Source organism: Trichosurus vulpecula, chromosome 1 (assembly GCF_011100635.1).
Source record: "Trichosurus vulpecula isolate mTriVul1 chromosome 1, mTriVul1.pri, whole genome shotgun sequence".
NCBI lineage: Eukaryota > Metazoa > Chordata > Mammalia > Diprotodontia > Phalangeridae > Trichosurus > Trichosurus vulpecula.
In genome coordinates this window covers 491,501,813-491,525,376 of record NC_050573.1, presented here as the reverse complement: position 1 = coordinate 491,525,376, position 23,564 = coordinate 491,501,813, and the positions used below count along the sequence as shown (strand labels likewise).

The 23,564-nt window shown below is 39.5% G+C and overlaps 3 protein-coding genes across 3 annotated transcripts; all 3 read right to left on the bottom strand.

The window, feature by feature from the left end:
- Positions 1-831: 831 nt before the first annotated feature.
- On the bottom strand, positions 832-1,422 carry LOC118834723 (interferon beta-like). The gene has a single exon (XM_036742166.1). The coding sequence runs from the start codon at positions 1,396-1,398 to the stop codon at positions 832-834; it is 567 nt and encodes a 188-aa protein (XP_036598061.1). The 5' UTR covers positions 1,399-1,422.
- Positions 1,423-9,719: 8,297 nt separating this feature from the next.
- On the bottom strand, positions 9,720-10,271 carry LOC118833434 (interferon tau-2-like). The gene has a single exon (XM_036740792.1). The coding sequence runs from the start codon at positions 10,269-10,271 to the stop codon at positions 9,720-9,722; it is 552 nt and encodes a 183-aa protein (XP_036596687.1).
- Positions 10,272-16,155: 5,884 nt separating this feature from the next.
- LOC118836347 (interferon beta-like) lies at positions 16,156-16,758 on the bottom strand. Its single transcript, XM_036743668.1, has one exon. The coding sequence runs from the start codon at positions 16,720-16,722 to the stop codon at positions 16,156-16,158; it is 567 nt and encodes a 188-aa protein (XP_036599563.1). The 5' UTR covers positions 16,723-16,758.
- Between the last annotated feature and the right edge of the window lie 6,806 nt (positions 16,759-23,564).

Genomic DNA, 23,564 nt, shown 5'->3' with positions numbered 1-23,564 from the left:
GAAGGTTTTATACTGAAAATCTATGATAGAGGAAAAAATGTGTCCACAAAATCTAAAACAGGATGCCATGGAAGGTAGTCAGCATGACACAGAGGGAAGAATGACAGTGAAGGAGCTACTTACCTAAAGCATTCCCTTTACTATAATAACCCTGTCTTTTCATGACATCTTGCTCACAATAAGAGGTCCGTGAGGGTTGGACCCTATTTTCACCTAGTAAAAACCAGGTGGGGGAAGAAGGAGGAGTTGTTGGAGAAGGGAGAGGATTTCTCTCATATGTAAGCTCCTTGACAGTAAGGATCATGTCTAATCTTTTAGATAGAGATATGCACTTTAGAGCTCTCTGAACCTAAATATGGCAGGGAAAATCCAGAAAGAACTTCCTCTGACTTTGCTTTCTAAATTCTTAGCTCCTCTTTTTCTGAAAACACAAAGATAAAATGTAGAGCTCCGGGAAATGGAGAAGCTTAATGGGTAAGAAAGTTCTGAAGTAGAGAAAAGATATAGAGGCATTATGCCTACTGTACAATAGTTGGTAAACCAATATTTTTTGACTTAATGAAGAAATGAATTAAATTTAAAAAGCAAGCTAACAGAAAAAGTTCGAAAATAATTTATTGTCCAAATGTAAAAAAAAATGCATTAAATAGATCTCTTCAATAAATAAATAAATAAATAAATATTTGAAAATAAAGCTGCAAAATTGTCCAGTTTACACTTCAAATCAAATATGTTGGATGCCAACTATTCCAAACAACAACAGTTGGTGTCAGGAACACCTGTAACATTTCCATGTGCAGTCTAGTTTCTGAAGTGTACACTCCAGGTCCTTCAGTTTTTTAGACATTCTGTCCATTTGAAAAGGAAGATGAAATTCTTTCTGATTTCTTCCTGCACCCTCTTCCAGGCACAGCTGCCGTCCTCTTTGTTTACCAGATAGTTCACTATGCCTTGATAATAATTGTTGAGATTGAAGATGCTCTCTTCACTCCCCCAGGTGCTATTGGCCTGGTCCACCTCTTCCTCCAAAGCCATTTCCAGATGCACCATTTGCTGATAGATTCCACTAAGGAATGTCTCAATGATGGTCTTATCCACACCAGGGCTGGCATTTTTGCTGCTGAATAGCAAGAAAATATGCTGGAGCATCTCATGGATGACCATGGTCGCATTCTCCTTTTGGCATTGCTTAGGCTGTACAATCTCCTGAGGGATCTTGAAGTCCATTCTCTCCCGTAGACATGCTGGAGAAATTTTTCCAATCATTTCATTCAGGAGACTCACACTCCTGTAATTGGTTCTTCTTTGGTGGAAGCGAAGTGAGTCATAGCCTTTAGAAGAGACAGCAGCAGAGAGGAGTAGGAGAAGGGCTAGCTGTAAGATGCTGCTGTTGGCCATAGTGAACTTGTGAGGAGCTGGCTGTGTAGATACTTCCAAGGTCTACGATGTGAATGGCTTTCCTCCATGGGTGTCAGCTATTGATTGAGAGATGCCATCCACACTTTTCTTGATCACAGGAATTTCCCACTTTCCAGTTCTCGTTTTCACTTTTGTTATGTCATCCACAATTTTTCTACCATTTTTCTCTTTTCTCTCAGGTGCTTACAAATTTATGTGGTTGTGCTGCTTTATACACAAGGAGACCACAAAACCACAAGAATTTTGTAGTTTTTAAGTGAGCATTTAATAACAGAGAAGGAACTAATTATCAGAATCAACTGTCTCTCCTCAGTGAAGGCATCTATGACAAGGAGATCGTCTGTAATATAAAGTCTGTTAGTATAGTAAGGCTTACTTTTTTGTTTGGCTTCTTCCATAAAACTATTGGTTTATAGCAATCTTCATTTTTATTCCTAATTAATATGCAGTTGACACTGTTATCTCAAAACAATTTGATTAAAGAGCAGCTGGAGAATTGAGCACCAGACCTAGGATCAGGTAGACCTGACTTCAAATTTGGCCTCAGATACTTTCTATTAAGATGATCCTTGGCAAGTCACTAAGTCCCTATCTGCCTCAGCTTCCTCATCTGTAAAATGGGGATAATAGTAACACCTACATGCCAGGATTGTTGTGAGGATAAACTAAGATGATATTTGTAAAACTCTTTGCAGACATGAAAGGGCTAGATGACTGCTAGCTATTTTACTACTAATAATAGATATTGCTCGTATTAAGAAAACTATGAAAAGAACAGGGTCAAGGGAGAAAATTGAATAACGGGGGATAGGATAGGAAGGAGGGAAATATAGTTAGTCTTTCACAACATGAGTATTGTGGAAGGGTTTTGCATAGTGATACACATGTGTCTTCTGTTGAATTGCTTGCCTTCTTAGGGAGGCTGTGTGGGGAGGGAAGAAGGGAGAGAATTTGGAACTCAAAGTTTTAAAAGGAGATGGTAAAAATTTTTTTTTGCATACAACTAGGAAATAAGATATACAGATATGGGGCATAGAATTCTATCTTGCCCTACAAGAAAGTAAGGGAAAAGGGGATGGGGGGGTATGAGATGGCAGAAGGGAGGGCTGACTGGGGAACGGGGCAATCAGAATACATGCCATCTTGGAGTGTGGGGGAGGGTAGAAATGGGGAGAAAATTTGTAATTCAAACTCTTGTGGAAATCAATGCTGAAAACTAAAGAAATTAAATAAAAAATAATGACTAAAAAAAAAAGAAAACTATGGATCTTGACATGTGACTACTCCTTGTAATTGTCTTACATATAACCATCTACCATCAATGATTCTCCTTACTTGCCTATGAAATTCATTGAAGTTGTATTCTAATACCTCATCATTGTGAGATGGGGTGTGGAGCAGACCTTGGGTTCCTGAAGATTACATTAAGTAGGTCTCAACCTCTATTCAGCCATTCTGAAAGGTATGAATGAGTCCCAGAGACTTTATGTCTGGTCTATTCTTCAATGACTGAGGTCAAGGGAGCTCTTCACTAGGATGGCACCTGTCACATTTTACCTACAAGTAGCCTCACCTGTAGAGAAGCTGGTCAATTTATTAGGACTATCAGCTGCCATCTCCGTCTTGAACTACAGATCAACTGCCCAGCCTTCCTGATTATAGTCATGTCATATTTCCATAGTGTTGACAAGATTATCCTATTGTGAGGGGGAGGGGCGGGGAATCATGAAATGCCTTTTGGAAATACCGCTCCTCTTTCCTTCAAATCCAGTAACTGGAGAAAAACGAAATGAGGGTCAACTACTACTGACTTTCCATTAAAGAACATCCACTGCCTCACCGTGATTCCCAATCCCCTAAGTCAGCACTTCATGTCTATTTTTGAATTAATTTACAAAGTGAATTTTATGCGTGTAATAGATGCACAAAAACCAGTACTGATTGATTGAAACCACTAAATTAACACTCTTTCTATTGTATTTATTAGTATAATATATAGCAAAACAACCCAAATTACAGGATAGTGTGGACAATATTTCCTGAAAAGCATTTTGGAACGGAGAAGAAATGTGAAAAGAGATTCTGGGGATGGCACAACAGTACTTTGATTCAATGCAACATACATTTATTAAGCATCTGTCACGTGCAAGACATTGTTGGAGATACAAAGACAAAAATGAAACAAGGAAAAAATACTGTTGGATGTATGTTTGTTTGAATGATACAACATGTTCACAGATTTAAGAAATACAAAATATATGCAAAATAAAGCAAAAATAAGTTTTTCTTTTTACTTTTTGGAGAGGGGGAAGTTGATGATTTGCCCCCCAGCTGGAGGAAATGGGAAAGGCATTTTATGGAAGGCAGCACCTGAGCTGAGCCTTGAAGGGAAGTAGGCATTTACATTCCCCCAGAACTCAAGTCTAAAGGCAGAGTAGCCCTTCTGCTGAGTTTTTCTCCTGCCTTTTGTCTTTCCAGTTAGCCTTTAATAGCTTTTTTTTCCTCCTTGTCTGGTGCAAATTGCATGTTGGTCTTTTCTTGTTTATTAAACTATTTCCTTACATAGGGAGGTAGTGCCACCAAGTTCTACCTCAGATTGTAATCAAGTAGAGTTTTTGTTTGCTTGTTTTGGGGAGAGTAGTCTCAAAGTGGGCTGGAGAAATTATGTGTACCTGTGAAGTCTCTGAGGTGACCCTTCTCTTTTGCAAGGCCAAGCCTTCTACATGGACCGCTGATTCCATCTCCTCCACATTGCGCCAGCAGATTGCCTCCACAAATATCCTCCTCTCTAATCTTCAATCTCATCCCATCCATTGGGTCCTTCCCTGCTCTATACCAACACTCCCAAGTTTCTGGCAACCTAACCCCTCATCCGGGGAAAAAAACTTACCCTCACTTTAGTCTCACATCTGATATTTCTCCTCCCTTTCACACTTAAACTCCTAGATATACTTGTCCGTAGCTCTTGCCTCCTTTAAAATTTTCCATCCCAAATTCTCTACCCTTCCCTCAGCCCTTGTCTCACTCACTGAGAAGGCAAGGAATACATTACATACAAGGTCTCACTAATTTCAACTCTTTGAAAAAGGACTTTTGATCTCCACTCAACTGAAAGTGTGCTCTCCAAAGTTTCTAGTGATCATTTTTAAAAACCCATTTTTTAAAAAAATAACGAAAATTTATTTTCTTTCTCTCTTATACCTCCCCAACCTGGGGAACAAAAAGAAAACAAAAACAAAACCCTTGCATAAAATATACATAGTTAAAGAAAACAAATTACCACATAGCCCACAAGATGTCCCCCAAAGTTTAATGCTTACAACTCCACTAAGCCTTTTCTGCCTTAGTGCTCTGTATCCGTCTCAATCTCAACCCTTAGTACCTCACCTCTTTGTCAGGAGGTGGGTAGCCTGTTTGATCACAGGTCCTCTGGAACCATGATTGGTCATTACATTGATCAGAGTTCTTAAGTCTTTCTAAGTCATTGATCTTCATAATCTGTTATTGTATAAGTTGTCTTTCTATCACTGTTCACTTCACTCTATATCACTGTATATCCCCTGAAATCATCCCCTTCTTTATCATCACACAACAGGATTGTATTATATTCATATACCATAATTTGGTCAGCAATTCCTCAATTGACAGGCAACTCTTTAGCTTTGAGTTCTTTTCCATCACAGAAAAGCTGCTAAAAGATTTATGTACATGTGGGTTCTGGTGATCTCTTAATTGCCAAATTGAATGGACTTTTTTCTCAGTTTTCCTTCTCTCTGCAGCATTTTATGTTGTTGACACCTTCTCCTCTTGGACACTCTCTCTTCTCTGTTTTTGTGACAATGATCTCTCTCCATACTTCTCCCTCTTGTCTGACTTTTCTTTCTCAGTCTCCTTTCCAGGCTCATCATGCACATCATCCATCCTAAGATGGGTATTGCCTGAGATTCCATCCTGGGATCTCTTTTATCCATTGCACATTCTCTTACTCTTAGTGACTTCATCAGCTTCCATGGCTTAAATTGTCATTTTTATGCAGATGACTCCTAAATCCAACAAGTTTGTCTTTTTGACCTCCAGGCCTTTATCTCCAGCTGCCTATTGGATATTTCAGATTGGATGTCCTTCATCTGATTGCCTCTTAGGTATTTAGGTTTTTTATTACAACGAGTAAGGTAAACAATTTAATTCTCCCTGACAGCAACTTAAGATATTTTTCTTTTTACTTATCCTTTTCCATTTCAAAACTTTTTTGTGGGTGCTATGGTTTTTTTCTGGAGAATTGTTTTAATCCTTCTGTGTCTCATTGTTGTAGATTTGCTTTCTGTCCCTGAATTAGTTTCTGCTGGTTTTTGAGGTTTTCAGAGAAGAGAAGTCACATTTTGAAAGCAAAACATAAAAGGAGTTTCTTTCTAAACATTCAGAAAACTCTCTTCTTTCAACTATCCCATATGGCAAATACGTCTCTTTAATTAGACTTCCCATGAGAGGATGAAGAGGGATGGTTCCTTTCCCCCACTCTGGACTATCAAGTGACTATCTAGACTTCCACATGTCTGCTAGAACAAGAGTTTTCAAGTAGGCTTGCTTCAGCTGGGGTTCCTGTCTACCTTTTCTTCCTTGGGATTCCTTTCCTGAGGTGATCAAATATTGATCTTGAGATAGATTTATCCAGTTGGGAGGCAACTCAGTGAGTTAGAGAGGTCCAGGAGTCCTGAATCCTTCTGATGGATCAGGCTAAGTTTATGTTGATGCATAAACATCTCTGATGAGAAGATGACCACAGACAAGAAGAGGAGTAGTTCTGATTGGACATTAGACATGTAGTTTAAGCAGACAGTACAGAGCCTGGGTGAAGTGTAACTGCTTATTTGGAGTCCCACAAAATGCTCTATAACCTCCTAATATGGTTTGAGAGTCAATTTCCAGGAGGAGTATAATTATAGCAATTAATGGTTCCTCAATACTTTTTAAGATTTTTTGGGGGGAAATTTTGAGCATTTTGGGTTTAACATTTCTTTTGTGTGTAGGAAATAAATAGCTGTCCCATACTTCATTTATATTGTACACTGAGGACCTTTCTACTTCTCTCTTTGGGGAGGCCTTAGGAATAGGAATAGGAATAGGTCTACCACCGTAGACCACTACCTTCTATGTAACTGGTACTCTTAGAAAGTTCCTGGAGAACTGAAGAGTGAAGTTACTTGTCCACGATCATGCAGTCAGTATGTGTCTCAGGGTGATTTAAACCCTGCCTTTGAGTTGAGATTTCTACAAGCTGCCTGCTTTAGCAAATGATGAGACTTTAATAAACACTTGAACTGCATTCTTTCATTACATCAATTCTTTATCCCTCTGGGATGTGAGTCATTGGTAAAACAGCTTGTAGGTAAGGGTACACAAAGCATCTTTTTAAAATTTCACTTTAGGTGGGAAAAGATATCAATGGACTCACTGTAGCCTCGTTGTGAATAAGATTTTAGATACTGTACGAACTTGATCCTCAATGAACAATAAGCATTAGACAGGAATGAATAGTAGAAATGGAGAAATATAAATTACAAAAATTAAAGCTGTTTGCCTACTGATGTATCTATGCATTCTAACCCCTTTTCAGTATTCAAATGACAGCTTATATGGTGTTCGATAATTCAGCTAATGAAGATATACTTAAATTGTTGAAGAAATCAAACTCTATCCCAGTGTTTGGCTGCTTGGTTTTAGGACACACTTAGCTAAGAAGTTGACATGTTTAGAAAGCTAATTTGTTCTTCCTTGGTTTACACATAACACAAAGTGCCTCCTGCCTTTATTTTAAATCAGATAAATTCCTTGGTGGAGTATCTATACTTTTTAATCTTAAAATACTGACTCAATCCTTGAAAATAGCTCTTCAGGACCAAGCTGGGGTTCTAACTTTTCAAGGAAGGCTAGGCCCACCTCATCTCCTGCTCACAACTCTTCTGTGGCTATTCCAGTTGCTGACCCAATATGCTGAGGTGTTCCAAACAGCAGAAGAGGTATTCTGGTTGAGGTGCTATAGGAGTAAGGCAAAATTCATGTTCTCAGAGAGGACCATGAGCATGCCTGAATGGTTTGGAATAACCAAGTATAAGGAATTGCCTAGGTAGAAGACAGAGGAAGTATAACATTTATTTAGACTCCAGAAGATCAGATTCAGGGACCAATGCCCCCAGTTTGAAATTGGGGCAATAGTGTTCTAAAACCGTTAAGCCCACCTCACTGTAGTAACAAGGAAGTTATAGCAACATATTATAACAAGGAACCAAGGCATACTTCCTCTGCTAAGGCTTTCCTATAAAAAGTCACTCAAAAATCCTAAGTCTCTGCCAAGCCTGGCACTCTCTGCTGCAGCTCTGCTGATTCCTACTTCCTTGATCTCTGCAACTCTCTCTTGTTCAGCACTCTCCCGTCTGTACTCTCTCGATGCTGCCTCTCTGCTTCTGAATCCTGCTCCTCTCCACTCCGCTGCTCCCAGTTCTGTTCTGTTGCTCCCAGTTCTGGCCTCTCTTTTTATACAGTCCTAGCCATCACCTGACTGACTGGAACTCAGAGCACCTACCATTGGCTCTGGTCTTAGAAACCCCCATTAGGGCCCTGAGGGCATCATGCCCACATTGGCTTAGCACCTAGCAAGTAGTGGCTTGGGGCCTATTTACAAACAAAGATATAATCAGGTCTTCCCACCTAGGCTCACCTGAGCCCACTTGAATGAGTGCAGAACATCTCTGCTCATATTAATACTACAGGTGCTTAAAGATTGTTGGGAAAATATTAGTTATTAGTATTGTTTGAACATAACTTTATGTGACTAGAAATTTTCTAACCCAAAACCATAGGTCATACTGACCTCAGAGACTGTCCAGGGAAGGCAGCCTGCTTGTTTTGGGTCTGCCCACCCAGGTCTTTTGGTCCACCCAAAACCTTGTGTTTTGGCTTCATCCAAATTTTATTGAATATTTATACTTAGGTGCTGATATACATCTCAAGCAGCCTACATATGTGTAGGACTCTGAACTTCAGGTCAGGGAGTCATACCTTTTCTGACTCCCTCCTTTGCTGAAACACTTAATAAAATTCATTCCAAAAAACTTCGTTTGGGTTTTAGGGTTTTTTTTTTGACCAACATATCTGCTGGAGCATCTCACAAATAGTTCAAGAATATTTTGTCCTTCCAGGTTCAATCTCAATGCCTCCTCTTCTATACTCCCTCTCAGCTAAAGGTGATCTCTCCCTCAAAAAATTTTATAGGACCATTTGTTTTTCATCCACTACCTTTTTGCCTTGGTTTCATCTCCTCTTGGATCACACATATTTGGGTCTGTGTTTTGCACTCCCATTAGAATAGGGATTCTTTATTATTTGTTTGTTTGTTTGTTTTCGGCTCCCTTGGAAAGGACAGTGAAGCCTCAGAATAATTTTTTTTACAGTAAAGGAGGAATGCCAAATTATAATTAGAGGTTAGAGAAAATAAAGATGTAATCTTCTTTTCATCCAAATTCAAGAACTTCCTGAAATTTATCCATACTAGATTAGGAAATCTTGCATCAGACTATGAGCTTTCTGAGTTAAGTAACTGGCTAATTTTGTCATTTCTGTGCCACCAGCATCTCCTTCTGTGCCTTGTCTATAGTAAGTGCTTAATTAATGTTGTTCAAACTGAATTGTTTCACCAAATCTGTTATTGATTCCCTTGGGAATATCTAGTTAGCTTTTCAATGAGATTTTATTTAGTCAAAATAATGGAGCGAGAGGTTTTTACAAAATTACTTTTAATATAAAATGATATTGTTAATATGATACAAATATATACTTTCCTCAATAAAAAATGACCAGCATAAATAAATATCAATTATAAATATTAAATAAATATAATATAATAAATATCAATATCTATTATAAAACATTACAATTGTTCAGCTACTGAGCAGAGGTGAAACTTCTCTGTATTCTTAGGCCTTACATTTGTACAAATGACAGCTTATGTTATTTTAAAAACAATCCAATGAGTGGTGCAATGGATAAAATACCAGCGCTGCAGTCAGGAGGACCTGAGTTCAAATCCAGCCTCAAACACTTGACACTTATTAGCTGCATTACGCTGGGCAAATCACTTAAGGCCTAATGCCTCACAAAAAAAAATGATAAAAACAACCAGTGATTTCAGATGGTTTCCATTTGTTGCAGAAATGACAGTCCTTTTGAACTGTTGAATGTTGGGTTTCAGGAAAGAGGAAATTGGTCAAGGAGCTCAAGTCTACTGAGAGTCCATTTCTTCATCCTCAGTCCCTGAGTTTTCTTGTGAGCTTGCTCATGAACAGAAAGACCTTTCTGATCTCCACTCTCACGATTTCCCAGGCACAGTGGCTGTACTCTTTACCTTGTAGGTACTGGCTTATCCCTTGGAAGTAGCTCTTCAGGGCCAGCCTGGGGTTCTCACTTCCCAAGGAAGGCTCTTCCCCCTCCACATCCTGCCCAACACACCTCTCTAGCTGTTCCAGCTGCTGATCCAGTGTACTGAGCAGTTGCATGAGCTGGGTCTGATTCCAGGCAGCAGGAGGGGTATTCTGGCTGAAGATGGTGAAGATCTGCTGGAGCATCTCATGAACAGTGACTGTACCATTTTCCCTTTGGAGTTGGCTGCCTTCCATGACTCCTTTTGGGAAGTTGAAGTTGTTTCTGTCCTTCCAACATGGCCCCAGGGAAAATGTGCTCATTTGGTGCAGAAGTGAGAAGTCTTCCAGAAGGCCCTGAGTTAGGTCACAGCCCAGGGAGCAGAGGGTGCTGGAGCAGAGCAGCATCAGGGCAAGTAGAAACAAGGTCCAGGAGGTCATGGTGACACTGAAGATACTTTGGCTTTGGCTGAGCTGGGAGATCAGTGAGCCTTTGTCTCAGCTTCTTGCCTTCTCTGGTCTCTAAGGCCCTCTCTCTTAAATAGTGCTTATTGTAGTTTTCACTTCTTAGGATGGAATTTCCCTTTATTTTCTGCTTTCTTTTACCTAATTTCTACATGTTTCAGAAGATACCACAAAAAAATCATCATTTCCTTTTTTTGTCAAAAGGCAACCAAAGTCACCATTAGTTATTTGCTGGATTAAAATTTGTATGCAAAAGGGATTCCTCCTGACAGTGTTGTATCTCCCCAGCACCTAGCACACTGTAGTGCAAAGGTTGCAGTTACACAGTCTCGTCAGCATTAACTATGAAATAGCTTTTTCCACCTGCTCATTCTTTTTATCCCCACTGAACCCACCAAAATTCAGGTCATCATCTCCTTTTGCCTATGGAGTTGTAATAATTGCATTCGTAATAATAAGTTACATTTACGCAGAAATTTCAGGTTTTCAAAATGCTTCCTGCAAACCCTTGTGGACACACAGTAAATTAATATTGTTTTGATTTTATGGATTAAAACCTCAGGTTCTCTGAGATTTAAGTGACTTTCCTAAAAATACTGAGACAATAAGTATTCTAGTTTACTTTTGGCCCAAATCTGACTCCTTTAGTCCCATCCAGCCATCTCCTACTTCATTGTAGTTGTGTGTCTCTGCAATGCTTTCCTCCATATTTCTGTCTGCTCGCATCTTACTTATTCAGTACCCAACTTAGGTGTTGGGCACTCAATGATGTTTTCTCTGTCTCCTTCCTTCCATTTGTTGCAACAATCTTGCTAGAAGCTTCTGTGGCTGTGTAAAACTAACAACAACCAGCACACAGAAGGCTGCCAACAGAGGTTCTTTTGATCTGCTTTACTAAGGAAAACCACATTAAGGGGTTAGCAATCTTACTTTAATCAAGCATACATATATCATTCACTTAGTTCAGGGCAAAAAGCCGGCACCCTGAACTTCAGAGCAGATGCAAACAAATTACAAACATCAACAAAAAGACCTTGCCTAATTCAAATCTCAATGCATTGTTCCCAGAGTTTAACAAAGTCCAAACATCTGGGTTTACAAGCTGGATGGCTCCTGACTACAGCTTTCCAGAGTCTCCACATCAACACACCTTCAAGAGTGAGAGCCCTAAGCAAATACCTCTGTTCTCTCTTTTTATACATTCTTTAGCATCAAACATCATCTCAGATGATGACCAGAACTCAGGCTCCTATTATTGGCTCTGGTGTTAGCAACTCCCCTTAGGGCCCTGAGGGCTTCACCACCACACAGGCTTAGCACCTAGTAAATAGGGGTTTGGGCCTGCTATTTAGCACCTAGTAAGACTCAATCAAAGACACCCAACTTAATTGATATTACACCATTGTACCTGCCCTATAACAGGCAGGTGTGTGTGTGTGTGTGTGTGTGTGTGTGTGTGTGTGTGTGTAAGAACCTGGGAATATATTATGATTGAATATTAGGCTTTTGAACTGAACTATTGAATGGAAATGATTTCTAAGGTACTTTCCCCTTCTAACCTTCTAATATTCTGTGATTCATGCCTGTTATATAAGACAGAATCAAATTGGATCAAAAATAAGATAGGTATGACTATATCTTCAATAAATCAAGGATGACTTTTAACAATAGTTGGGCTCAATTTTTATTTTCTTTATACGGCAGAGTAACAGTGGGCTATTTCAACTCCATAGATTTCCCTTTGAGACTTGCTAACATGGAAGACATGGTTTTGTGAGGTAAATGCTAAAGCCCTGTCATGTGGTAGCTTAGATTGTAGTGGAGGACAGACTTGACAATTTTTGTTTTCATTTAGAATCCACTGAATCTCCCTTGGCTTTACTTTCCAGTCCTTGGGAAAACTTGGCCTGTGGCTTGTCTTGGCTTCCATCTGCTTTCTGAGTTGCTGATGTCATTGCATTCTATTCTGCCAAATTGAATTTCCACTTGTTCAGTGGGGAGACCAGTTCTTCTACTTCCATTTTCACCACATTTAATGCATTTTAAGTTTCCTTTTGATCTGTTTCATCACTTGAGCTTTCGAGGATTTTCTTTCTGGAGGGGGAACGGTTGGTCAGAGAGGAAATCACTTTTTCTACTTCTGTGTTATCATGTTTCGTGTGCTTCCCGTAGCCTCACTTTTTTTCAGGGGAAAGATTGGCTTTGGACTTGGAGGACCTGTGTTAAACCTGCCTCTATCACTTTCTTCCTAGGTGACCATGTGAAAGGTAGTTGCTGGACTAGATGGCCTCAAAGGCACTTTTACAGCAATGTCTCCGCAGCGGTGATTATATGGTATTTTGATATTATGCAAGCCTGGCGGTAGCATGTAAGAACAGTAAAAGAAGTTCTAGATAATGGGAATGCAGTGAACTGGCCCAGACACAGAACCTTTATAGTTTTATTATGTTATCTTTCAAAATGGAACCCATTTTTACAACTAAGTAACTATTTAAAAACATTTGTTGATATGTTTTAATCTTCTTTATTTCTGAATGTGTGAGTGTGTGTATGTGTGTATGTGTCTATCTATCTATCTATCTATCTATCTATCTATCTATCTATCTCTTTCAGAAGGAAAAAAAAGTATTTCCTTCCCTTACCTTAGTGAGTTGTCCTTCGTAACAAAGGCATCTAGGTGGCACAATTGATAGAATGCTGGAGTTGGAGTCAGGAAGACCTGAGATCAGACTCTTGAAAGCTGCATGACCTTGAGCAAGTCACTTAACCTTTGTTTGCCTCAGTTTCTTCATTTGTAAAATGAGTATCATAATAGCATCTTCCTGCCAGGCTTGTTGTGAGGATGAAAATGAAATTATATGTCCAAAATGCTTAGCACAATGCCTGGTACACAGTAGGTGCCATGTAAATGCTACCTATTATCAGCATTTTATTATAAATAAGAAATAGAAAAAAAAGTTTACCAAGGTCAATCAATGCTTTTACTGAGTCTGATTGTATATGTGATATTCCATACTCATATTCCTCCTTTCTCCAAAGAAGGAAGAATTTTATATCTATCTATCTATCTATCTATCTATCTATCTATCTATCTATCTATCTACCTGCCTCCACACACACAGATACATATGTACATATATGTTATAGAGTTTTAAGACAGACAAAAATACAAATGAAAAAGGATAAAGTAAAGATGAAATAATATTTCATTCTAGAGATATTAGGAAGTCACTGGCATTTATTGATCAAGATAATGACGTGGTCAGACTTGTGCTTGAGGAAAATGGATGGATTAGACTGGGGCAAGACTGGAGGCAGAGAAACTAATTAGGAATCTTTTACAGTAGTTTGAGCTAGAAGTAGCTGGATAAGTATAGTGGAGACATACATGACAGATATTATGATTCAAGAAACGATTTGTTTTGACAATCAGTTGGACATGTGGCAGGGGGGAATGTGAGGCTTTGGAGTCAATAATTAATATCAAAATTTGGAACATGGTGGGGAAGTTTAGAAGAGGCATGTACTTGTAATATTTTAGGGAGGAGGAGATAACGTAATCACAATCCATCCATACATGTCTACTCTTTCTCAACCCACAAAAAAAAGAAAGAGAAAGAAAATTGCATGTGGCAGGTTCCTCACTAGTCATTGCTTTAGATGCTGAGGAGTGTCTGCTGTGGCCAAGTAGTGATGGCAGTGAGGGGGGACAGAGGTTGAGGATGCTTTTGTAGCTGCTGTGGGTGTCTTGGTCATATCAGTAACCCTGAGAAGCCAGTGCCCTCTGTATCCAAGGAAGGCAGAGGTGGGAAGAGAGAATGAGCATGGGGGAGTGTTTAAGGGTGTGGTGTCATTTTGTTGGAGACAAGATCACTAGGAGACTAGGGTGAAATTCAAACAATCTTCCCATCCTCCAAATGATCACATGTTCCTAGCTGGAAAAGTCAAGTCCCACTTGAGGTTATTTATTGCATGGGAGGCCAATGTTCTACAAAAATCAGTCCTTAATTGATTGAAATGATGCTGTCATCTACTGGTTGAAGTTGTCATGTGTTGCTGAGAGACTAGACAAATGTACTTGGGCCTTCAACAAAGATCTGAGGACCCTAAGTCAACTTCAGGGAGAAAATTTCCTGAATCAATGACATTCATCTTTCAATGCAAAAGATCTCCTTTGTGGAAGTCACTTTCAAATGGCTCACCTCAATGGATCTTATAGGTTTGTTTGTTTGTTTGTAACCCCCAAGGGTAAGACACTATTAAAAATTAAGCTTTGAAGGATAATTCTAAGTTATTATCTCTCATTCCTTCTTACATTCTCAGGATCCAATTCCCTCACTTTGAACTTCCATTAACACTGTGACTGGCTGAAACTTTCAGCAAGACATTCTAAACTAGGTACTTCCCTGCAAGGAGTCAATTCTTTTAAAAATTGAATTAATGTGTTTCATGTTACATGGAGGCTAGAGAAGTAAATAGAAATAGATGCATTATTTTGTTTTGTTTTGTTTTTCCCATAAAATTAAGTGTTTTGTTTTTTTAAGAAGAAGAAGAATTCAGCTGGCTTTGGGAAGTAACCTTAACTCACAGATTGAGTTGAATTTAAGTAGAAAGAGGATGATATCTATAATCCTCAGCTCATAATTCTTGTGGCATTACCTTGGAAATACATGGTTCTGAAAGTAACTGAATAGCACCAAATAGGCATTTTAACCTAGAGTTCCCAAATGCCCATGATGGAAGCAGGACAGTAGGAGAGGGCACAGGTAGTGTGGGGGCACTCCAGGTCTCTTTCGCTGATGATTCCTTGTGAAGATGGAATAGTTTCCTAATACAGATCAGGAATAAATGGATGACAGAGACAGAACAGGAAGGCAGAAGTTATCGTGGGTGATGCTGGTGAGACACAAACCCCAAGCCACAACATCTTCTCTCCCATGTGTGTGTGTCCAAGGAGCTGGGGGAAGCCAATCACTATTAACAATCCAAACACTTCCCTTCTTGTTCCCTTCCCTCAGAGACTGAACATGTAGAGGGGGTGGAGGAACCTCTTCTCTGAACTGAAGTTTGATGAGGAGAGAGAAAAATACATAAAATCTAAAACTAGAAGGTAATCAGCATGACACAGAGGGAAGAATGACAGTGAAGGACCTACTTACCTAAAGCCTCCCCTTTACTATAATAACCCTGTCTTTTCATGACATCTTGCACACAATTAGAGGTCCTTAAGGGTTGGACCCTATTTTCACCTAGTGAAAACCAGGTAGGGGAAGAAGGAGGAGTTGTTGGAGAAGGCAGAGGATTTCTTCCAAATGTAAACTCATTGACAGTAAGGACCATATCTAATAGTTTTAAATAGAGATGTGCATTTTAGAGCTCTCTGAGCCTAAATATAGCAGGGAAAATACAGAAAATCTTCCTCTCACTTTGGTTCCTAAATTCTTGGCTCTTTCTTTTTCTGGAAACCCAAGATAAAACGAAGAGCTCCAAGAAAAGGAGAAACTTAATGGGTAAGAAAGTTCTGAATTAGAGAAAAGATATAGAGGTATTATGCCTACTGCATAATAGTTTGTAAACTAACATTTTTAACTTAATGAAGAAATGAATTAAATTTAAAAAGCAAGTGAACACATAAGGTTCCAAAATAATTTATTGTCCAAAAGTAAAAAAATGCATTAAATAGATCTCTTGAATGAATAAATAAATAAATATTTGAAAATAAAACCACAAAATTGTCCAGTTTTCATTTCAAATCAAATATGTTGGATGCCAACTGTTCCAAAGAACAACAGTTGGTGTCAGGAACACCTGTAACATCTGTACCTGCCGTCTAGTTTCTGAAGTGTACTCTTCAGGTCCTTCAATTTTTTAGACATCCTGTCCATTTGAAAAGGAAGATAAAATTTTTTCTGATTTCTTTCTGCACCCTCTTCCAGGCACAGCTGCAGTATTCTTTGTTTTTCAGATAGTTCATTATTCTTTGGTAATAATTGTTAAGATACAAGGTGCTCCCTTTACTCCCCCAGGTGCTATTGGCCTGGTCCACCTCTTCCTCCAAAGCCATTTCCAGATGCACCATTTGCTGATAGATTCCACTGAGGAATGTCTCAATGATGGTCTTATCCACACCAGGGCTGGCATTTTTGCTGCTGAATAGCAAGAAGATATGCTGGAGCATCTCATGGATGTCCATGGTTGCATTCTCCTTTTGGCATTGCTTAGGCTGTACAATCTCCTGAGGGATCTTGAAGTCCATTCTCTCCTGCAGACATTCTGGAGGAATTTTTCCAATCATTTCATTCAGGAGACTCACACTCCTGTAATTGGTTCTTCTTTGGTGGAAGCGAAGTGAGTCATAGCCTTTAGAAGAGACAGCAGCAGAGAGGAGCAGGAGAAGGGCCAGCTGTAAGATGCTGCTGTTAGTCATAGTGAACTTATGAGGAGCTGGCTGTGTAGATACTTCGAAGATCTACGATGTGAATGGCTTTCCTCCGTGGGTGTCAGCTATTTATTGAGACATGCCATCCATACTATTTTTTTTCATAGCAGTTTCTTACTTTTCAATTCTCATTGTCACTTTTGTCATGTCATCTACATTTTTCTACAATTTTGCTCTCTTTTCTATAGGTGCTTAGAAATTTATATGGTTGTGGTGCTTTATACACAAGGAGACCACAAAACCACAAGAGTTTTGTAGGTTTTCAGTGAACATTTAACAACAGAGAAGGAACTAATTATCAGAATCAACTGTCTCTCCTCAATGAAGGCATCTATGACAAGGAGATCATCTATAATATAGAATCTGTTAGTATAGTAAGGCTTACTCTTTTGTTTGGCTTCTTCCATAAAACTATTGGTTTATAGCAATCTTCATTTTTATTCATAATTAATATGCAGTTGACACTGTTACCTCAAAACAATTTGATTAAAGAGCAGCTGGAGTATTGAGCACCAGACCTGGGATCAGGTAGACCTGACTTCAAATTTGGCCTCAGATACTTTCTATTAAGGTGATCCTTGGTAAGTCACTAAGCCTCTATCTGCCTCAGCTTCCTCATCTGTAAAATGGGGATAATAGTAACACCTACATGCCAGGATTGTTGTGAGGATAAACTAAGATGATATTTGTAAAACTCTTTGCAGACACGAAAGGGCTAGATGACTGCTAGCTAGCTATTTTACTACTAATAGTAGATATTGTTTGTATTAAGAAAGCTGTGAAAAGGGACAGGATGAAGGGAGAAAATTGAATGAAGGGAAATAGGACAGGAAGGAGCAAAATATAGTTAGTCTTTCACAACACGAGTATTGTGGAAGGGTTTTGCATAATGATACACATGTGGCCTATGTTGAATTGCTTGCGCTCTTAGGGAGGCTGTGTGGGGAGGGGAGAGGGGAGAGAATTTGGAACTCAAAGTTTTAAAAGGAGATGTTAAAAAAATTTTTTTTGCATACAACTAGGAAATAAGATATACAGGCTATGGGGCATAGAATTCTACCTTGCCCTACAAGAAAGTAAGGGAAAAGGAGATGGGTGGGAGTGGGGTGACAGAAGGGAGGGCTGACTGGGGAACAGGGCAATCAGAATACATGCCATCTTGGAGTGAGGGGGAGGGTAGGAATGGGGATAAAATTTGTAATTCAAACTCTTGTGGAAATCAATGATGAAAACTAAAGAAATTAAATAAAAATAATGATTAAAAAAAAACTCCGGGTCTTGACATGTGACTACTCCTTGTAATTGTCTTACATATAACCGTCTACCAGCAATGAGTCTCCTTACTTGGCTGTGAAATTCATTGAAGTTCTATTCTAATACCTCATCATTGTGAGATGGGGTGTGGAGCAGACCTTGGGTTCCTGAAGATTACGTTAAGTAGGTCTCAACCTCTATTCAGCCATTCTGAAGGGTATGAATGAGTCCCAGTGTCTGGTCTGTTCTTCAATAACTGAGGTCAAGGGAGCTCTTCACTAGGATGGCACATGTCACTTTTTTTTATCTACAAGTAGCCTCACCTGTAGAGAGGTTGGTCAATTCATTAGGACTACCAGCTGCCATCTCCATCTCGAACTACAGATGAACTACCCAGCCTTCCTGATTATAGTAATGTCATGTTTCCATAGTGTTGACAAGACTATCCTATTGTTAGGGAGGGCAGAATCATGAAATGCATTTTGGAAATACTGTTCCTCTTTCCTTCCAGTGCAGTAACTAGAGAAAAAGGAAATGAGGGTCAACTACTACTGACTTTCCATTAAAGAATATCCACCGCCTCATTGTGATTCCCAATCCCCTCTCTAAGTCAGCACTTCATGTCTATTTGTTGAATTAATTTACAAAGTGAATTTTGTGGATGTAATAGATGAACAAAAAAAAGTACTGATTGTTTGAAACCACTAAATTAACACTCTTTCTATTGTATTTATTAGTATAATATATAGCGACACAACCCACAAGAAGAAATGTGGAAAGAGATTTTGGGGATGGCACAACAGTACATTGATACAATGCAACATATATTTATTAAGCATCTATCATGTACAATACACTTTTGGAGATACAAAGACTAAAATGAAACAAGAAACAAATTCTATTGGGTGTATGTGTGTTTGAATGATACAACATGTTCACAGATTTAAGAAATACAAAATATATGCAAAATAAAGCAAAAATAAGTTTTTCTTTTTACTTTTTGGAGAGGGTGAAGTTGATGATTTGCCCCCCAGCTGGAGGAATTGGGAAAGGCATTTTATGGAAGGCAGCACCTGAGCTGAGCCTTGAAGGGAAGTAGGCATTTACATTCCCCCAGAACTCAAGTCTAAAGGCAGAGTAGCCCTTCTTCTGGGTTTTTCTCCTGCCTTTTGTCTTGCCAGTTAACCTTTAATAGTTTTTTTTTTCTCCTCATCTGGTGCAAATTGCAACTAGGTCCAAGATTTTGGTCTTTTCTTACTTATTAAACTATTTCCTTACATAGGGAGGTAGTGCCACCAAATTCTATCTCAGATTGTAATCAAGTAGAGTTTTTGTTTGCTTGTTTTGGGGAGAGTAGTCTCAAAGTGGGCTGGAGAAATTATGTGTACCTGTGAAGTCTCTGAGGTGACCCTTCTCTTTTGCAAGGCCAAGCCTTCTACATGGACCGCTGATTCCATCTCCTCCACATTGTGCCAGCAGATTGCCTCCACAAATATCCTCCTCTCTAATCTTCAATCTCATCCCATCCATTGGGTCCTTCCCTGCTCTATACCAACACTCCCAAGTTTCTGGCAACTTAACCCCTCATCCAGGAAAAAAAAACACCTTTGCTAGACCTTACCCTCACTTTAGTCTCACATCTGATATTTCTCCTCCCTTTCACACTTAAACTCCTAGATATACCAGTCTACAGCTCTTGCCTCCTTTACAATTTTCCATCCCAAATTCTCTACCCTCCCCTCAGCCCTTCTCTCACTCGATGAGAAGGCAAGGAATACGTCACTTGCAAGGCCTCACTAATTTTCAACTCTTTGAAATATGACTTTTGACCCTAATTTCCAGGAGGAGTATAATTATAGCAATTAATGGTTCCTCAATACTTTTTAAGATTTTGGGGGGAAATTTTGAGTATTTTTGGTTTAATATTTCTTATGTGTGTAGGAAATAAATAGTTGTCCCATACTTGATTTATGTTGTACACTGAGGACCTTTCTACTTCTCTCCTTGGGGAGGCCTTAGGAATAATACAAAACCTAAGCATTAGGGATCCAACCCCCCCCCCAGGGAAATGTCTCTAATTAAACAAATAGTGTTAGGGAGAGAGTTTAACCTCTCTAATTAGAGGCCAGACTTTCCCAGGACTTAACACCATCCAGAAAATATGTGGATCAAGACCAGATGAGTTCCTTCAGGGAAATGGAGTGATTGCAGTGGCCCATCTTCTTCGATTCAAATGTGGCTCCTATTGTCAGACCTACTTGTATGAGCTTGAGTACAGCCATAGAACTATCTGGATTTTGGCATCTCTAAATTTAAGTAAGATGGACTAGACTTTTCAAATGATTGACTGTGGGGAATGAGACAGGAAACAGTCACAACTGATTTCTCTCCAATTCCAACGGACTTCTCAAGCTTTTTGTTTTTCATTGTGTCTTTAGCTATTTATAGTTTCATTACTTCTGCCCTTTGAAGTGACCTCCTTGTTATTTATTTCCCATCCCCCAGCTTTTGAATGGGTGTGCAGTTTTCTCTAGGCTTTGTAGTACTTTCTGGCCATTTACCTAAAAGCAGAGCAACCAAAGGTGAAATGAGAAATCAGATGGAAGTTCTCTCTGGGGTTTGAAAGAATCAGTATAAAGAAAAATGTTGATTTACACAATCAGCCACTCTCAAAATAAGACATAAGCTGAGGATAACAATGAGGTGATGCAATAAATGAAAAGGAAGCAGAATCAGGGTGGCAGGAAACCACACAATAGAGAACGGCAAGTCCTTACTTGTTGGCCAAGTGACAACATTGCTGAGCAGAACCAAATGAACTAGAAAACCGACCTTTACAGAGCTGTTTTTGTCCTCAAGGAAGTAACCACAGAACTGTAATAAAACCTGGTCTTTTCTGTGTACTGGCCTAAGAATCACGAGCTCACATGCCCTCAGATGGGCTCGGGCATGACAGGGGAACTCCTATTAGCTTTTAAAATCTCAGTTTTCTTCTCTAGAAAGTGAAGATCATAAAGCCTTCCCTGCCTTTCTTATAGGTCATATTTGAGGAAGGTATCTATTTATTTTTAAGGAACTTGAGTCTGCCTATTGTGCCCAGGCTGAATGGAGTGGTGGACTGTATCTCACTGCTGATTGCCACAGAAACTTTGATCTGCTCCATTTCTGACCTGGGCCAGTTCAGTCCTCCTTTGGCAGGTTGGTGACCCCCTGCATGGGGCTCATCATATTGGTGCCAAACATTGTGGATACCTAATTGGCTTTGGTCCTACTACAGTCCTTCCTAACCCAAGGAATGCATCAGCCTTAGCCTCCCCAATAACGGAACATAGGCGTGTACCACCACACCTAGGTAAGAAGAAAATCTATAAACAGTAAGTGCTATATAATGTGAGTTACTGTCATTGACACCAACGTTATGGAAATACCTGAAGGACCCATGATCCTGTCTATTATTCAGTAGACAGTTGCTTGAGGTATGGAGAGGCCTCATGACTTGTCCACTAGCCTAACTGAGGACCTTAAGACCTCTTGCCTAAACCAGTGCCAACAGCCTCTTATTTGATCTCCCCACTTCAAGTCTTAACTACCACCTCAACATTCCTTTAAAACTTATTTTGTTTTTACCTCATGTTCATTTCTGACTATTCACCTCCCCTATACTCTTTATAAAGAGAAAAAAAACAATTCAGTGAAACCAAACATGCCATCCCTACTTGACAGTGTATGCCATATTTCACAGCTTATGCAAAAAAGGAAAGAGATATCAAGCTGATATTCCTAAAGGTCAGAAGTCATCCAGTGACTCCACTGCTCAAGAAATTTTGGTGACTCCTTAGAGAATAAAATAAAAATTCTGACATTTTAATGCTTTTCAAAATCTGGCTCCATCTTCTCTTTCTAGGTGGATTACTCATTACTTCTCCTCACATGCTCCATGAGGCAGCTACTTGCTTGCTTGACATCCATAGTCAATGATGTTCTATCTTCTTTCTCCATGCTACATGACTAGAATACTCTCCCACCTTAAGTTAACTCTTGGAATCCCTACCTTTATTCAAAGCTCAAGCACACTTCTCAGGTTTGTTAGGGAAAATTTCCTTCCATACATTTTGCACAGATTTTGTGTTTCCTTGTGAGTATGCATATTGTTATCCAGTAGAATGTAAGTGCTTTGAGGGTAGGGAGTGTTTCATCTTTGTCTTTGTATCTTGCATATCTAACTCAGCCCCTGATATATGGTGGATGATTAATAAATCCTTACTGAATTTCCATCATTGTATTTCCTAAATCCCTTTCCTTGTTTCCCGCCCCACCCCCATTCTACTGTCTATTTTTTAGTTCTCTGGTTGGACACTGCTGCAACGTAGCATGCTACCTCCCCAAGTGAAGCAAGCTTCCACTTTTCTATATCTCTACATCTACTAGAAAGAGGGCAGGGGCTTGTAACAACAATGTGGCTAGCATCTGTTGTGGGGGTGAAAGACTGACACAAGACCAACACCAAGAAGGCTGCTATCACACATTCTTTCATCTGCTTTTCTAAGGAAAGCAACTTTAAGGGGTTAATAATCTCAGTTTAATTAAACATACGATTATCATTCACTTAGTTCAGGTGGAAAGGATCAGCACCCTGAACTTCAAGGCAAATACAAACAGAAATTACAAACATCAACAGATAGAGCTCTTCTGATTCAAATCAGAATTCATAGTTGCCAGAGAAGAACCAACATCTATCTGCCTGTGTTACAAAGCCTGGGCCAGGTTCAACGGCTTGCCCAGAGTCTTGTCACCCACATTCTTTCAATGAGTGTAACCCCAAAAGTCAAAAGCCGACCTCGGATCTTATAAACTAGTCTCAGGGCCCTGAGGGCTCAAGGGTCACATTTTAGAGTGTGAGAAATCACTAACACAAAGAGTGTGGGAAAGCTCCAACCACCAGCACCACATCACATACAATTCGATGACTCTCCATTGTCTTAGTGTTCAGAAACCCTTCAAGGCAAAAGATCCCACTTTACCTGCCCCATTCAAACAAAGAACAATGTAAAGTCCCATTTTGCTTGCCATGACGGGGGTAAAGGAGTATTGAATTCTGTTTTTTGTTGCTTGTTTGGGGGAGGAAAGTGGAAAAGGGTTTGTGCATGCTGCCTGAGACTACAGTAGTAGCAAGGAAATTGCTGGGTGGATCCCAGAGCATAAACCCATGGATTCTCTTGTGCTGTCTTATCAGAGTGTGGGGACTGGGGAAGGGGGTTAGGGTTAGAGATTAGAAATTAGCTCAATTATCCTGGAGTCAGGAGGACTTGAGTTCAAATCTGACCTTAGACACTTGACACATGTACTAGCTGTGTGACCTTGGGCAAGTCACTTAACCCCAATTACCCTGCCTTCCTGCCTCCAAAAGCAAAACAAAAGAAAAAAAAAGAAATTAGCTCAATTATCAAGTGATAATCATTTCAGATCATTTAAACTCCAATAAGGGCCAAAGCCTGAACTTAACCAGACATGTTTTGCTGTGCTCTAAAATTGCCCTTTCCTGTGTCAGCAACTTTAAGACCAGATAAGGCTGAGAA

What these genes read in the sequence shown, in the direction of transcription:
- LOC118834723 (XM_036742166.1), bottom strand. Translation starts at nt 1,398, where the DNA reads ATGGCCAACAGCAGCATCTTACAGCTAGCCCTTCTCCTACTCCTCTCT.
- LOC118833434 (XM_036740792.1), bottom strand. Translation starts at nt 10,271, where the DNA reads ATGACCTCCTGGACCTTGTTTCTACTTGCCCTGATGCTGCTCTGCTCC.
- LOC118836347 (XM_036743668.1), bottom strand. Translation starts at nt 16,722, where the DNA reads ATGACTAACAGCAGCATCTTACAGCTGGCCCTTCTCCTGCTCCTCTCT.